This window comes from Pseudomassariella vexata (genome assembly GCF_002105095.1).
Source record: "Pseudomassariella vexata strain CBS 129021 chromosome Unknown BCR38scaffold_1, whole genome shotgun sequence".
Classification (NCBI taxonomy): Eukaryota; Fungi; Ascomycota; class Sordariomycetes; order Amphisphaeriales; family Pseudomassariaceae; genus Pseudomassariella; species Pseudomassariella vexata.
In genome coordinates this window covers 1,441,504-1,454,985 of record NW_024467956.1, presented here as the reverse complement: position 1 = coordinate 1,454,985, position 13,482 = coordinate 1,441,504, and the positions used below count along the sequence as shown (strand labels likewise).

The 13,482-nt window shown below is 51.4% G+C and overlaps 5 protein-coding genes across 5 annotated transcripts; 1 reads left to right on the top strand and 4 right to left on the bottom strand.

The window, feature by feature from the left end:
• Positions 1-362: 362 nt before the first annotated feature.
• BCR38DRAFT_7593 (uncharacterized protein) lies at positions 363-1,435 on the bottom strand. Its single transcript, XM_040865615.1, has one exon. The coding sequence runs from the start codon at positions 1,172-1,174 to the stop codon at positions 521-523; it is 654 nt and encodes a 217-aa protein (XP_040720888.1). The 5' UTR covers positions 1,175-1,435; the 3' UTR covers positions 363-520.
• Positions 1,436-2,415: 980 nt separating this feature from the next.
• Positions 2,416-2,812, bottom strand: BCR38DRAFT_329912 (uncharacterized protein; the record flags this gene model as incomplete). The annotated part of the gene is made up of 3 exons (XM_040854913.1): positions 2,416-2,584; positions 2,641-2,716; positions 2,770-2,812. 3 exons carry the CDS (start codon positions 2,810-2,812, stop codon positions 2,416-2,418), a joined length of 288 nt encoding a protein of 95 aa, XP_040720887.1.
• Positions 2,813-6,711: 3,899 nt separating this feature from the next.
• On the top strand, positions 6,712-8,949 carry BCR38DRAFT_404398 (uncharacterized protein; the record flags this gene model as incomplete). Its single annotated transcript, XM_040857842.1, has 4 exons — positions 6,712-6,867; positions 6,970-7,027; positions 7,059-7,888; positions 7,999-8,949. The coding sequence occupies 4 exons, from the start codon at positions 6,712-6,714 to the stop codon at positions 8,947-8,949; spliced, it is 1,995 nt and encodes a 664-aa protein (XP_040720886.1).
• Positions 8,950-10,795: 1,846 nt separating this feature from the next.
• Positions 10,796-11,342, bottom strand: BCR38DRAFT_416396 (uncharacterized protein). Its single transcript, XM_040859097.1, has 2 exons — positions 11,142-11,342; positions 10,796-11,073 (listed from the first exon to the last, which is right to left on the bottom strand). Exons 1-2 carry the CDS (start codon positions 11,300-11,302, stop codon positions 10,836-10,838), a joined length of 399 nt encoding a protein of 132 aa, XP_040720885.1. The 5' UTR covers positions 11,303-11,342; the 3' UTR covers positions 10,796-10,835.
• Positions 11,343-12,113: 771 nt separating this feature from the next.
• On the bottom strand, positions 12,114-13,184 carry BCR38DRAFT_310932 (uncharacterized protein; the record flags this gene model as incomplete). The annotated part of the gene is made up of 1 exon (XM_040854656.1): positions 12,114-13,184. A coding segment is annotated over one exon (1,071 nt), but the record flags the coding sequence as incomplete, so codon positions are not given.
• Positions 13,185-13,482: the final 298 nt, after the last annotated feature.

The window sequence follows — 13,482 nt, the reverse complement described above, 5'->3', positions numbered from 1 at the left end:
ATAAGGAAGAAAGGTGAAGAAGGGAAGGGAGTAGCGGCGGGATTTGGAGGACCGCGCGGAAGGGGGCGGAGGAGGATGAGCCGGGTGAGAGAGGGGAGTTTTGGTAGAGGGAGGAGGATGTTGACGTTGAGGGCGTGGTGTATCTGAATTCCGACTCGACATATCTTCGGGTCGCTGCTGGGGCCGAGGGTGGACATATGCCATCTCATATATGCATGGACAACGTATAAGAGTGAAAACAAGTATAGACTCATCAGAGTATGTCGCAGATAATGTAGGCAGGAGTAATCTAAGTGGTATGTAGACGGACAGGTCGTGGGTCTCCGTCCGTATGTCGTATGCCGTGCGTCCCTAGTGTAGAGGTTGAATGCTGCACATTCCAATCGTGGATAGACGAGCGAAGCGAAGCACTGCGCAACCAATGCCCGGGCCGGACCAGACAATCTTGCAGCCGCGTAGGGTGTCGCGGGATTTCAGCAACACATTGTTTTGGACCAGTTGTGAGTAGACACACTTGCTTTCAGACAGAAGGTAAATGTAGCAGTACGCGGAACGGAGAATATATCGATATAGGATCAACGCACGCAACACGGAAACGTGGGTTTTGGTGTGGTGAAGTGGGGGAAGTCAGGACAGCTTCCAGAGCTCCAGACCCCGGACCCAATGCAAGAGAACTAGACTTGAGAGTGATGCTCGTCTCCAAAAAGATCTGAGACCAGGGCCGTTGCACTTTCAAAGCAACCAGGGCAAATGCGTCGCCAATGCAATGCAAATGTGACAACGTCAAAAGGGGGAACGGAGGAATGATTGTCGATTTGAACCGCTCGAAACTGTGGGAGTGCGCGAGAAAGTGGGCGCCAATGGCTATCGACGAGAAAATTTTGGTTTGCCCTTTGCCTTTCTCTGTTGACCGGCAATGCCTCGCGAGCCTCCTGGCCTCTCGTTGACTGGTCGCAGTCAATGATAGTTTCTTTGGTGCGCAAGGGCAAGAAGCAATGCGGGCTGCACGAAGTCGTGGCTGCCGTTCAAAGGGCGGCTTCAAGGCGACTGGCAGGGATCTGGGAGGGGATTGTGGATTTGTCGACCAAAGAACATCGAGGATTCTCTTAGCATGAGGGCAACGCCAGTCGTGCAGTCTAGAAAAGACAACGGCGGTCGGCCCTAGCGGTGACATGACGCTCGCTTGCTTGGCTGGATTTGCTAAATGGGCAAGATGGGGATGCCCAAGTCAACTACATCTCCCGATACGTACCGAGGACCTCCGACGACATCCGATCGACTAAATCAGCATATTCGCTGGAATTGTCCTCATTGGCAGCCCACGTAAGCGTCCTCATTCATCAGACAGCCCGCTTGTCAAAATAAGCCTTGGAGGCTGGAGCTCCCGAAGTCCTACCCCGCTGTCTCTAATATGACGATGCAAGGAGAACCGACTGGCTGCTGCGGATAAATTTGGCTCGAATGGATATGCAGACAGTCTCTACTGCGTTTAATCGCCCCATCATCTGCGCCCGGCTGTCCTCTGCCTTTGTGGACAGCTACAGAGCTAATGGCTTGAACTGCCACGCTCTGCTACGTGTACGTGCATGTTCTACTACGGGCAGGCAGGCCGCCCAGGCTAGCAGCAGGAGTAGCAGATACGGGCCCGCCGTGGATTTCGGCTTATTTTCAACATGACCGGAAATGTGGTCGACACATGCTTCCTTCCGTCTGCACATCAGCCGCCGTCCGAATTGATCGAATGAGCAGCAACCAAGTATCCCTTTTATTTGTCCGTCTCTCGGCTTGGCACCCCGCGGCCAGGGCCGTCTTGAAATACGCAATTCATGGAAGAGATGTTATGCAGCTGCTGTTCCACGAAGTCATGCAGCTCATCGTCCGTGTCGTCAAGCAGCTCCGATCGTGTAGTCTAATCGTGTTCAACTGACAGCAACGCAAGCAAACACGTATTATATGGCTTCGAGGGATGACCATGGTTCCTCGGTTGGACATGCTTGACGTTTTGAGTCGCCGGCGCATCATTATTGATCGTTTTTTGCAGCAACATTTGCCAGATGAAACCGACTCGTTGTTGACAAGTAGATGAACAATAAAGTTGCCTTTTCACTGCAGTCTGGCCATGTTATAAGCAAAACATTCGACCATGAAGCTCCATAAGTTTTACTTCAGGGTTTACAATTGCTTGTCTCGTTCCATAACTCTTGCTTGCTGACCACGTGGGCTGTGTTCCGAATGAACGCATCGAGGCAGATCGTCGAGTCGATTACCACGTAGTTGAGAAAAAGAATCCTAGGTCCAAACGCCTAACCATCTCATGTTCCTCCTGCCTTTAATATATCGTGCCCTCGTGATTCATGCGACTCGATAAAGACGCTTATACTGTAGCCATCTCAGCTCGCGCCATCCACCGGCTGATTATGCGGTAGGCTGAACAATCGTACCGTAGCCGTGGCCACCGCTTTGTACCCGGTCACTGTAAACCCCAGGGGCTCTTCGTGCAGCAAAGCGGCCTTCCCTTGCTTGCTCCCGTCGGTCGTAGTATATGTATTCGAGGTAGAAGGCATGGATGTGACCGGGGATATAACTAAATACACTACGTCAGCTACATCGAGGTTGTAGGGTCAAACAGAGCACACTTACCCTAGCAGAGTCAGGCAGATGTTGATGAAAAGATCAGCACCGCATCCTGCAACTGCCCAAACCCCAACGGGAGGGACTGCACATAGTTAGCGTGCCACACTTGGAAACGGATTACAACTGTACGCTTACAGAAGATAGTGATGAGAATGATGAGGATGGCGGAAGCGGCCATCTTGGTCGTGGTTGATACGAAGGCGTCGATTCTGGTGATGCGTGATGTGGGGTTGGTTTGTTCCGGCACTAAGTGTGATTTCGCGCAATGTGGGACGTTGGATCTGGAGGAGACTCTGGGGAGAGTAGAGGATTTGGTTATCAATATCAACGCCTTTTTATGTGGTATTTTCCAAATTCACGCGTTGCCAACTTCGGTGATGCTTAAACCATGGTGGCGATGGTTGGACGAAGCCTCACTGCATGACGTATGTTCAAACTAATTCGATGCACGTGCCACACCGCAAGCGTCTAGAATCAGGTCAAGCAACTATCGGTTGTTCGGCTTGCGAAGCGTCTCAGTGCATCAAAAATGCTTGGTTAACTTTGAGGTGGGCCAGTGCCTGTGTATGCTCACCAACTCACGATACTAGCCAGATTTAATCCACGGGAAATAGTCATTTCAATGACTTCTAACTGCGAGCAATTTCTCTCAAGGTGGGGGCAACTTGCACATCTGATATCGACACACCCATGCGTGCTCTACCTACCTAAAAGCCTCCTTGCTTGTAAGTCAACAAACCTGTTCCCAGGCTATCTATAAATGGTTGAACAATTCCTATAAATTCAAGAAAGATCACGTAGTCAAACTTCCTGGAGAGTGTAGTCTTTGCGATACTATACCAACTCAAATCCACGTGGCAACTAGAGTCGATGGAAGACCTGTCTGACCCAGCCAACGTTGCAGGAACCGTTGGAAGTTTAAATTTATTCCAGAATGCTTCTGAAACGAGCTAGCTCTTGTCTTTCGGCCTTTCGGGCTAACAAGGTTGCGACATTAAAATAGGCTTGTTCTCACAATTATCATCATCCCAGGGATTTGCTGGCAATTTGTAGGCAGAGTTGAAAGGCAGAGGTCGCCTCTAGGCAAACCCAGGCCAAATTCATCTTCGAGAAGTGACGGACTTAACGCCAGTTGGAGACTTTAAATGACTGCTTGTATAAGCACCGGTAGTCGAAACGGGGATTTGCAAGATCTTTGAAATAAGGAAACAAATGCAACAGCACTGCACCCCGGGATTTCGTTCGGCATAGGGGATCGCACGCTTCCAAGACTGGTGAAATCTATAATGAGCGCACTTCAAGTTACCGAAAGTGACAAGTCGAGGTGATGAGGTGAAGACCCAATGCTGAAGTTTTGATGGCTGCTCCGTACTTCAGTTGCTTCGGTATCGGCAGTTCGAGAAGCTTCAAGACTTCATAAAACTATGTAGTTGCAAGCGCCCTCAGATGACATGCGACGGGGATTCGGGTGTCCGAACCATCCACTGACGTTGGCTTGGTTGACAAGTTCCGACGAAGAATCCAATGCGGTGTAGCCAACCAATGAGCTAGTAGACCTGCAACCCTTTTGCGCTAACACATGCTCTTATGCTCTCATAATAGGACCATAATAACGCTTCGCCTAATAAAGCCGGCAAGACTTGGTGGGCGGTGGACAACCTCAACAATGCTATCCCATTCCCGCAATAATCAGACACGTTGCAGAAGGTCTGTAAACGAACGACATGGAGTGGTGAGACTGCTGTAAACACCCTTCCCCAATGTTGCCGAAAATCGGGATGGCCTAAAAATGGTTCGACCTTCCCAGCTAGGAAGGTATCTTCAGTGTAGGCTTGCGCATGCACATGCCATATGCGCTGTACCCTAAGTGACATAGCCGCCAAGAGAGGCACTAAGTAATGTAGTTGCTGGAGTTTGGAGAACCCCACGGGCAATTCTCGTTGCTGACGAGGATTCATCTCAATGTTTCAGGATTCTCGCTTTGGAACAAGACCCCTTCATCACAGCCGCCAAGCCGACCGTGACAGCAGCCCTGTTCCCCAACACTTCGCTGGCCCATACTGATGCCCCTTAAGATTTGGCTGAAATCTAGATTGATGAACTGGCCTCGTAGGTGTTCGTCAATGGTAAAAAAAAAAGGCGGTGTAACCCATGTTCATTGAGACTGACGATTGGATATCTTTGCTTTGTTCTCCTCAAGCTGCTCACCCGTCGGAAAAGGTGGCACACAATTGAGTTTCAATCAAGAGGTGGCCGATCACGGGTCATTCCGTGTTGATAGTGAAAAGGGGCACAGACTTCCGCTTCAGTGTCCCAAAGTTGATCCAAGCTTCTATGTTGCGCACGTTGATAATTCCCTCCCGAAGTCATAAGGGGCGCAGGCAGTCGTTTCTCAGCCTATGGAATCTGTTTAGTATTCAGGGTTCAGTACAACAACTTGTCTGTTGGCTAGGCTCAGAGAGCGCCATGATAGACCAGGACCAGGCGTCGAACATGGCAACCGTGTTGCGTGCCCACCTCCATAATGGCCCCAGCCCGAAATCTGAATAAGTCAAGTACAACGATAAAATAAGGTACGATGCATGCATTCGTCTCGATCTCGAGGGGACCACCCTGTCAAGGTCAGCCGCCTGCACTATGAACGCACAAGCGTGCTGCGACTGTCCCCAGAAGCAGGTCCTGACTCCTGTGACGAGTCTCGCATAGTGCGTCGACCAAACCCACTGGAGTCCAGCCCCATAACGTCGAGGATATGTATAGTTACCCAGGAGAATTCGCCTCCTAATTACAACGATTAAGTGTGTTATATATTTAAGAATCAACTCTACTTACAGTCTTCATTACTGTATATTAGATCTATATTCTGGCATACTTTATGGACATCCTTTATATAGAAGGTCGCTCAGGTAAGACTAGCTTATCTAAATTATACGAATCTTATATATTCCTAAGTCTTTTTAAGAAACCGATAATACCTATATAACACTTCCAACGTAATTAATAAGCGAGTAGATTAGAAAACAGCTAACGTAATAGGATATTTTTCATTGGAAAACTTTTCCGTATTAAATATAGAATTAACTCTCGAAAAAGGTGAATTGCTCTTTACTATCTAAGCTATTTTAAATAATACGACACAATCTATTCGGTCGGCTAAGCGTATCTATTAAGTATTATACGTTATAATACATACTTGTATTTACAGTTAAGTATCTCAACGTAATACTACCCCGAAATTAAATAGAAGAAACTTACTAATTTCGAAGAATTAACAATTGTTTAGTAAATACTCGACTATAATATGCGCATATATAAACGAAACTATTATAATATAGACCTGACATATATAAATAAGTAATTTTAGTGATTAACTTGGATTCGGGTATAATGTATGATTATAAATTTGTTGCAGTAATAGATAAAGTCCTACTTGTGGTACTTCAATGTGTTCTTGCTTAGTTCCTAAAGGAGTTAGACGATGGCAAGCTTACGGGTACGGTTCGACAAAGAAGGACAACCTCGCACAGTCCAAAACTAACAGTACAGTTCCCGAGCCATCCAACGCAATTGCCAACTTCAGGCCGTCTTTGCCTACTGCCTTCTTAATCTCTCTCCGCCTTATCATCTCCTCACTCGTTTGTCCCTTCAAACTCTAACCCTGATAGGATTGTGAGGGCACCCTGAATAGGATAACGAGCACTGAGGAGAGCAGGAGCTGCTGCTAACAACGCTGTGTCGGCCACGAAAGTACATTGTGTTGTCGGCTTTTTTTGTGCCTACTCGAGGCTCGGTTCTGAAAGTTCCCTCGCCATCCTCCGACCCGCCTCCCCTGACACCTCAACCCAACCTTTCTCAACGGGCAGCCTTCGATTCCTCGAACTCCTCCAAAGCTCAGGCAGCTGACTGCAATACGGGAGAGAAACATCGGAAGTAAAAAAAAAGTCATTGCGTCGGTCAATCACGACAGCTTCATCAACATCTCTCGAACTGGGCATTCGAGCATCCAGCCTACTTCCATCTCGATTTCTGTATCATATTCATATACCACTACACCGTATACATATTCAGGTATCGAAAATGTCGAACCAGCAGACGCCGCCGCCCCATATCGACCGATACGTGGTCATCCACGTTGCCACGACCTGCGACGAGCACGGTGTCTACGTGACAAAAGACTCTGCCGAGGTCATCGAGCTTGGATGGATCCTGTTGGATGCGAAGACACTAGATGAGGTATGGAACGGAGCTCGCCAAGGGACCAGCACGATTGAAACAGTCGAATTTGCTACGTTTAGACGACGATGACGCTGACGAAGCTCTCTTGCGCCCGAACAGGTTACCCGTGAAAGCGTCTTGGTCAAGCCGATCAATACTCCGATTACTCCTCTCTGCAGTAAGTTGCAATTGATTTCTTCTTTGGCCAGCTTCGGCCGCTCCTTTCAGAGCTCTGCAGCCTGCTGCTGTTTGCGCGTCTTTCCCAGCCATAATTGTTTGCCCAAGCCGTTTATGTGGAGCTCACGACGCTGATTCGACCCGTGTACTTGCAGCGAGTCTCACGACCCTGACATGGGAGCATGTGCGAAATGCGGGAACCTTCCGCGACGCAATCAACCGCTTCGACGCCTTTGCATCCGAACACTTGACTTCGCAAAATCTCGATTTTGTCTTTGTCACCCTGGACGCCTGGGATCTGCGAGTCCAGCTGCCGCGTGAAGCTCGCGACAAGGCCGTGGTTTTGCCGCCCTACCTTCAGCACTCGCGCACTTTCGATCTGCGCACCGAGTACCAGCGCTGGCAACAACACCACCCCGAGTCGCTGCCCTTTGGCCCGAGCATGCTATCTAACATCTGTGCTGCCCTTGAGGTCGAACCCGTGCAGTCGAGCGCCCCCATTAAGCATAACTTGCCTTTCCATCTCCAAGCGTTGGCCCCCGCCTCGCCTCGCCGCGCCATGGAAGAAGCTGTGACGCTCGCTCGAGTTCTTAGGGGTCTCATCCGCAAGTCACAGCCGCCTCAGGAGCATCCCGACGTCCTTACGCGACCCATGGATGCCCGAGCCGATGTGAGAGCGTTCCTCTCGGAGCGAAGCAAGGTTTTGCACATGTCTGGCCTCCCTCACGACACAACTCAGTCCGAACTTGAGAGCTGGTTCACCCAGTTTGGCGGCCGCCCTATTGCCTTCTGGACTCTTCGCACCCCCGAGCAACACAAGCCGACTGGCACAGGATTCGCCGTCTTTTCATCCCATGAAGAGGTGAGTCCACCTGAACCTCTCTGCTGCCCGCCCTGCCCCCTGGTTTTTTCTCTTCCCCTCGAATTTCTTCTGGTTTCTGCTACCTGGACGCGAGCTAATGAATGCCACAGGCTGCCGAGAGTCTTTGCATGAATGGACGTGCGCTCAACGAGAAGGCCATTGAGGTGTCGCCTTCTTCGAGCCGTGTGCTGGACCGTGCTGCCGAGATCTTGACACCGTTCCCCCCGAGCAAGAACCGCCCCCGTCCTGGCGACTGGACCTGCCCTTCGTGTGGCTTCTCCAACTTCCAGCGACGAACCGCCTGCTTCCGCTGCTCCTTCCCGGCCGTTGGTGCGAATCCCCAAGGCGGCGACATGGGTGGTGCTGGTCCAGGCTATGGCTACGGTTACGGACCGCCCCAGATGATGCCTCCTGCTCATCACGGTGGACACCACGGCAACATGGGAGGACATGGTGGAGGTCGCATGGGTGGCAGCGGTGTTGTTCCCTTCCGAGCCGGTGATTGGAAATGCGGCAATGAGGCTTGCGGCTACCATAACTTCGCCAAGAACGTCTGCTGTCTGCGCTGTGGCGCGAGCCGAGCTGGCGCTGCAGTCGTCGCTGACTCGGGCTATCCGTCTCCTATGAACAGTGGATCCAACTACGACATGGGTGCTGGTTCCATGGCCGGCACTCCTGGACCTGGTCCCTTTGCCTCGGCTGCTGGTCCGTTCGGTGGAGGTGCTGGTGGCTACGGCGGACACTTCGGTGGCCCTCCTAGTACTTATGCCCTGCCTTCGGGTATCGGCGGCGGTGCTGCTCCTTATCCCTCATTGAACACTCACTTCGGTCCTGCCGCTGGTTCCCACTCTGCTGGTCCCTTCGATAGCCGCGCTGCCGAGGCTGCTTTCCAGTCTGCTGGCAATGGCCCTGCTTCAGCTGGTCCCTCCAACAACTTCTACTCGTCTCAATCCGATAGCGATCCGTTTGCATTTCTCTCGTCCGGCATGGGCGGACTCACCGTTAGTGGTGGAGATGCCCGTCAGAATGGCGCCGGGGCTCCTAGCAAGTCGCCAGCCTAATCGGTATTGGATCTGAGAGCGAACTTCTCATCATTTTTGAGACATACAACGCACATGTCGATAATTCTCGGAGCACATACTTGGACTTATGAGAACGATGGACGGACCATCAGGACGACCTTGGCAATACTTCTCTGGACTCGACGTCTTCGAGGGTGTAGAGCAAGTTTGGGAAGAGCCGTGTGGGGGAGTCAGGTTTTGGCAGGGGGTCAGGCAGGGTGTCACCAAAATTTTACATGTTGAGGAGTGCTGGCAGGAAAGATAAAAGTGCGATTATGTGATACCGGACGCCGGTAGAAATGGGCAATGGTTTTCGACGGGCAGATGTTGGAATTCTTCGCAGGACCTGATGTCTGCCACGGATCTCGACCACTTCGATGGAATATTATCGACAGTCTCGATCTTCTCATCGGACGGACAAACTTGTACATGGAAGGATTTTGTGGCAGGAATGGCAGGGTGGTGCATAGCGCAGGGAGTGTAAGGGTATATCCTGGCCTCTATTTTTCGTGTGCCTAAAGTTGTCATTTTCTTTTCGAGTGTCTAATACTTTTCTCAATTTTTCCCCAAATGTGTGGTGTTCATTTCCCCGTGGCGGGCAAATCAGTCTTCTCCTTTTGATGCCTTTTGGCCTCCTTCCATCCTAGCACTCGTACACATTTCCCTTTATCCTTCCCAAAGTTACCTTTTGTTTGAAAGGAATCCTCAAACGGAATATCGACCCGGCATTTGGCGGCGATGGCGGCAGGCAGACAGGCGACTTTTAAGGGCGGCAGTGAAGTGGTGGAGTCGGGGAGTGTGGTTGGTATACTTGGTGGGCCGGATGGCTGGATTAAATTCAAAGGGAACATAAGGTGGACTATTTGGTCACACACGTTCGTCTTGGGATCTCGAGTCTTGCTTTTGTGCCATTGATGTTGCTGGTCATACAAACCTCTCCCGATGAACTTCAATTGCATTTTCGTTTTCGTTTCTCAATTTGTTTATTGTTATTGTTCATTTTGCGGCACTCGAGGGGATGGAGGGAGGGGTTGGACAGGACAGAGGAGAGTAAGTGAGTAAGGGGTGAATGGATGGTGGCAACGATAGTCGCTGTCATTTCTGTAGATTCGAGTGTGCATATGCGCGTTGTAACTACGATAGTTGAAGGGAAAGGTGTCAAGTGTGTAATGAGGAGGAAAGAGAGAGTAAGCAATCTGATGACCTACTGTCATATGCAGAACTAATAGTGGACACACCCCTTGAAAGAGACATAATGCAGCTCAGTGCATAGATTTGAGAGAAATGGAGAGAGATGCCGCAGGTAAAGGGCCTTTTGTGATGATATTCTGGTTCGGTTGATTCGCTCTTTCGTCTGTTGTCCCATCGTTGCATGTTTTGGGTGCCTGGAGGAAGAGGTGGTGTAATTAGGTTTGGGTTTGAGAAGTGGGAACTAACTTCAAGTGAAGTAATTCTTGATGCGACCATAGTAGCGTTTTAGAACAATAGATGGAAAGCAGAGTTCGTTGCAAGGTTCACAGCTCTGGGTCGGCAAGTGCCATCCAACCTTATCTTCACTTGGGACGACTCACCCTTCAGACCAAAGTCCCTAATAAGAGTTGATCAGCCACCTAGTTGGCTCAAGTTGGGACGGAGCTCTAGGCTCGGATTAAGTGGTTTCATCTTGGCTTTCAGCCTGTGCTGGAGATGATGTCTGATGGCACCTCATAAAGTACAAGGTCCTGGGTGTGGCAAAGCCTTCTCTCGTATATTTGACTAGAGAAGATCCTATGGGCAGAAACAGGAAGGCAAAGGCTTTACTCGCGGGCTGCCCTGCATCTAGCAACACGCTTTTGGGTTTTATGGGGAGTAGATCAATATCTCTATACTAGGCCGATTTACCTATTTTACACGCTCATCCATCCCTGAGTCAAAGGGGACAATGGTGGTCTACTTCTTTTTTCTATAAGCCCGTTCTCTATGCCTCCACGCTGGTGATTATTGCAGATGACGAGAACAGAGAAACAGAAGCGGTCCGGCAAGGGAAACTCGACGGAGTAAAGTTGATTAGGGGTTCTGAAGCCAGTCGATTTCGGTGTTGTCGGGGCGGCGCATGCTAGCAAAGACGCTCTTCTGCATGCGATTCTGTAATTTACCAGGTCAGTAATTTGTTTTATTTTTGCTTGGTCAAGACTGTTTGGGGGGGTACGTACCCAGTACTCAGGATGATCCTCGTCGCTGTCGTAGCCTGGTGAATCCAGGGGCTGCTCCAGAGTGTCATCTTCATTGACGTCAAGGTCGGGCAACTGCTGGTTGTCGTCCTCAGCCTCAGTGCCAGCCAGCACAACATCGTCACTCTCTTCACCCTCAGCATTGCGGTCTTCGCCAAACAGGCCAGACAAGTCACGACAAGGCCGAACAGACATTGTTCCGCTGTCCTGCTCAGGCTCACCCTCATGCTCTTCCATAAGCTTCTGCTCAGCATCCGCAGCCAGGTGTTGCAGGTGGTTCACGAGCTCGTCGTCGACATTGGGCATCTGGAGGATGTCCGTGATGGTGGAGTACGTCGTGTCCAGAAAGGCGGGCGAGATGTTGCCCTCGTTCTGCAACTTGTGTTCGTAGTAGTTGATGTAGAGCTTCAGCGCCGCGTTGCCGCTGATGGGTTGCGTGGACAGTCCGCGGGGGCTAAAGATACGCTGCAGGCCGGTCGGTGTCCAGGGCGAGTTGAGGTTCGTCTCATCTTCGACCAGAGCAGTGGTAACGCTCTCGTCGATCGGCTCGTCGTCGCTGTGGTACACGTTATCATCACCATGGCCCTGGCTCCGAGCCCGACCCATAATCTGATCATACGAATGAGGATACATCTGGGCATACGCCTGAGCCCGAGCTTGCGCCTGGGCTTGCGCCTGGGCTTCCGCCTGGGCATGCACGACAGCGATCAACTCGGTCGTCTTGGGACCAGGAGCATCATCAGGGTGGGTGTTAGCATCGATACGATTCATCCTGCCATCAACCCTTACTCCCAAATTTCTCGGATCCCGTCCCGCCATATTGCTGAGATCCATGCGGAAGTTGTGGCTCTCCCAGGCCTGTTCGATATCGCTATTGTTGGGGTCATCGTACAACCCCAAATCGTGGCGGTTGAGCCGGTCTTCGCGCGCCGTCTGAGCCATGTAGACGCAGTACTTCTCGTCGCGGCTCAAGGCGTGCCAGAGAGCGTTGCGAGCGTGGTACTTGGTGAACTCATTAGTTGTGTCAATACTACGGTTTTTGCGGTCCTCGTCTTTCATGAAAATTTCTTGCTCCGTGGGGCCCAGGTTGTTGCCGGTGCGCAGGTCGACAAAGCCCCAGAGGAACATGTTCAGGATGTGGTCTTCGAGGTGGAGCTGGCGGCGGGCCGACTCGGTGGCGATGAGGGAGGCGGGCCTGACGAGCTTCTTGCCGTCGGTGCCTAGGTATAGCTGGCCCACTTCCCGGGCGGGCACCCCCAGGATTAGGTTTTTGTCGGGGCCCTGCCAGTCGGATCCGTCTGGGAGGTGCCACTTGTGGCCCAGGTCGGTGCGGATCTTGAGCTGCAGAAAGGAGTGGACGGAGTAGTACTTGTGCCCAAAGAGCAGCTCCCAAAGGGGAAGAAGGCTCTTCTGGCTCATGAACAGAGTGACGACGTCGCACGACTCGGGGCCGTAGACGGGGTCGTTGAAGCGGAGCGCTAGCTTGCACAGGAAGTGCTGCATGTTCCACAGGTCGACGTCAGTGAAGATGTTCTTATCCTGGATCAGCAGGTTGCGCTCCTTGGTGGTGCGCAAGTCCAGCAGGCGCCACAGCTTCATGACTGAGATCGATGTGCCCCGGGGGTAGCGCAGACCCTGGCGGGCCAGTGTGGCCAAGATGTCAGAAACGATTTCCTCGCGGAAGCAAATCATCTGGAACCACTTCATGGTGGGAATCATGCGCTTGTGGATCTTCGGTTCCCCGCCCTTCAAGGGGCCTAGCAGAGGCGGGCTCACTTTGGAGCGGAACGACTTGTCCTCTTTGATGAGGTGTCGGTATTGCCAGTGGCGCCAGTCGAAGACAAACATGCCCTTAGGGGCGTGGAGGAGGGACCACCGATAGAAGGAAGACCGCATGCAGTTCTCAATCATGGAGTTGAAGTGTCTCGAGGCGCAGTACAAGTTGAGAAGCTCCGTGGGCGAGAGGTAAGAGCCAATGCGCTGGATAAACTCGGCATGGCCGGCCACATTGGCGAGGATGGATTCGGTAGGCGCCTTTACAGTGCTACTGCCAGTGGTTAAGGCAGCTTTGGCACGATCAACTCGGCTAGCAACGAACTTTTTGCCTTTAGCTTGAGGGCCCTCGGGGTTTTCTGGAATGGACCTGACATAGACTTGACCATTGGCAAACTTGACGGTGACGGGCGTGTTGAAGGGGGCATAGAAGGAGAAGGTCTCTCCGGCGGTATCAGAAGTGACGCCGTAGGAACGGGGCAGCGGTGCGATGAGATGAGCTGTACGTATGAATTCCTCCTTCGCATCCTTGACGCAGATAGGAGTGCTG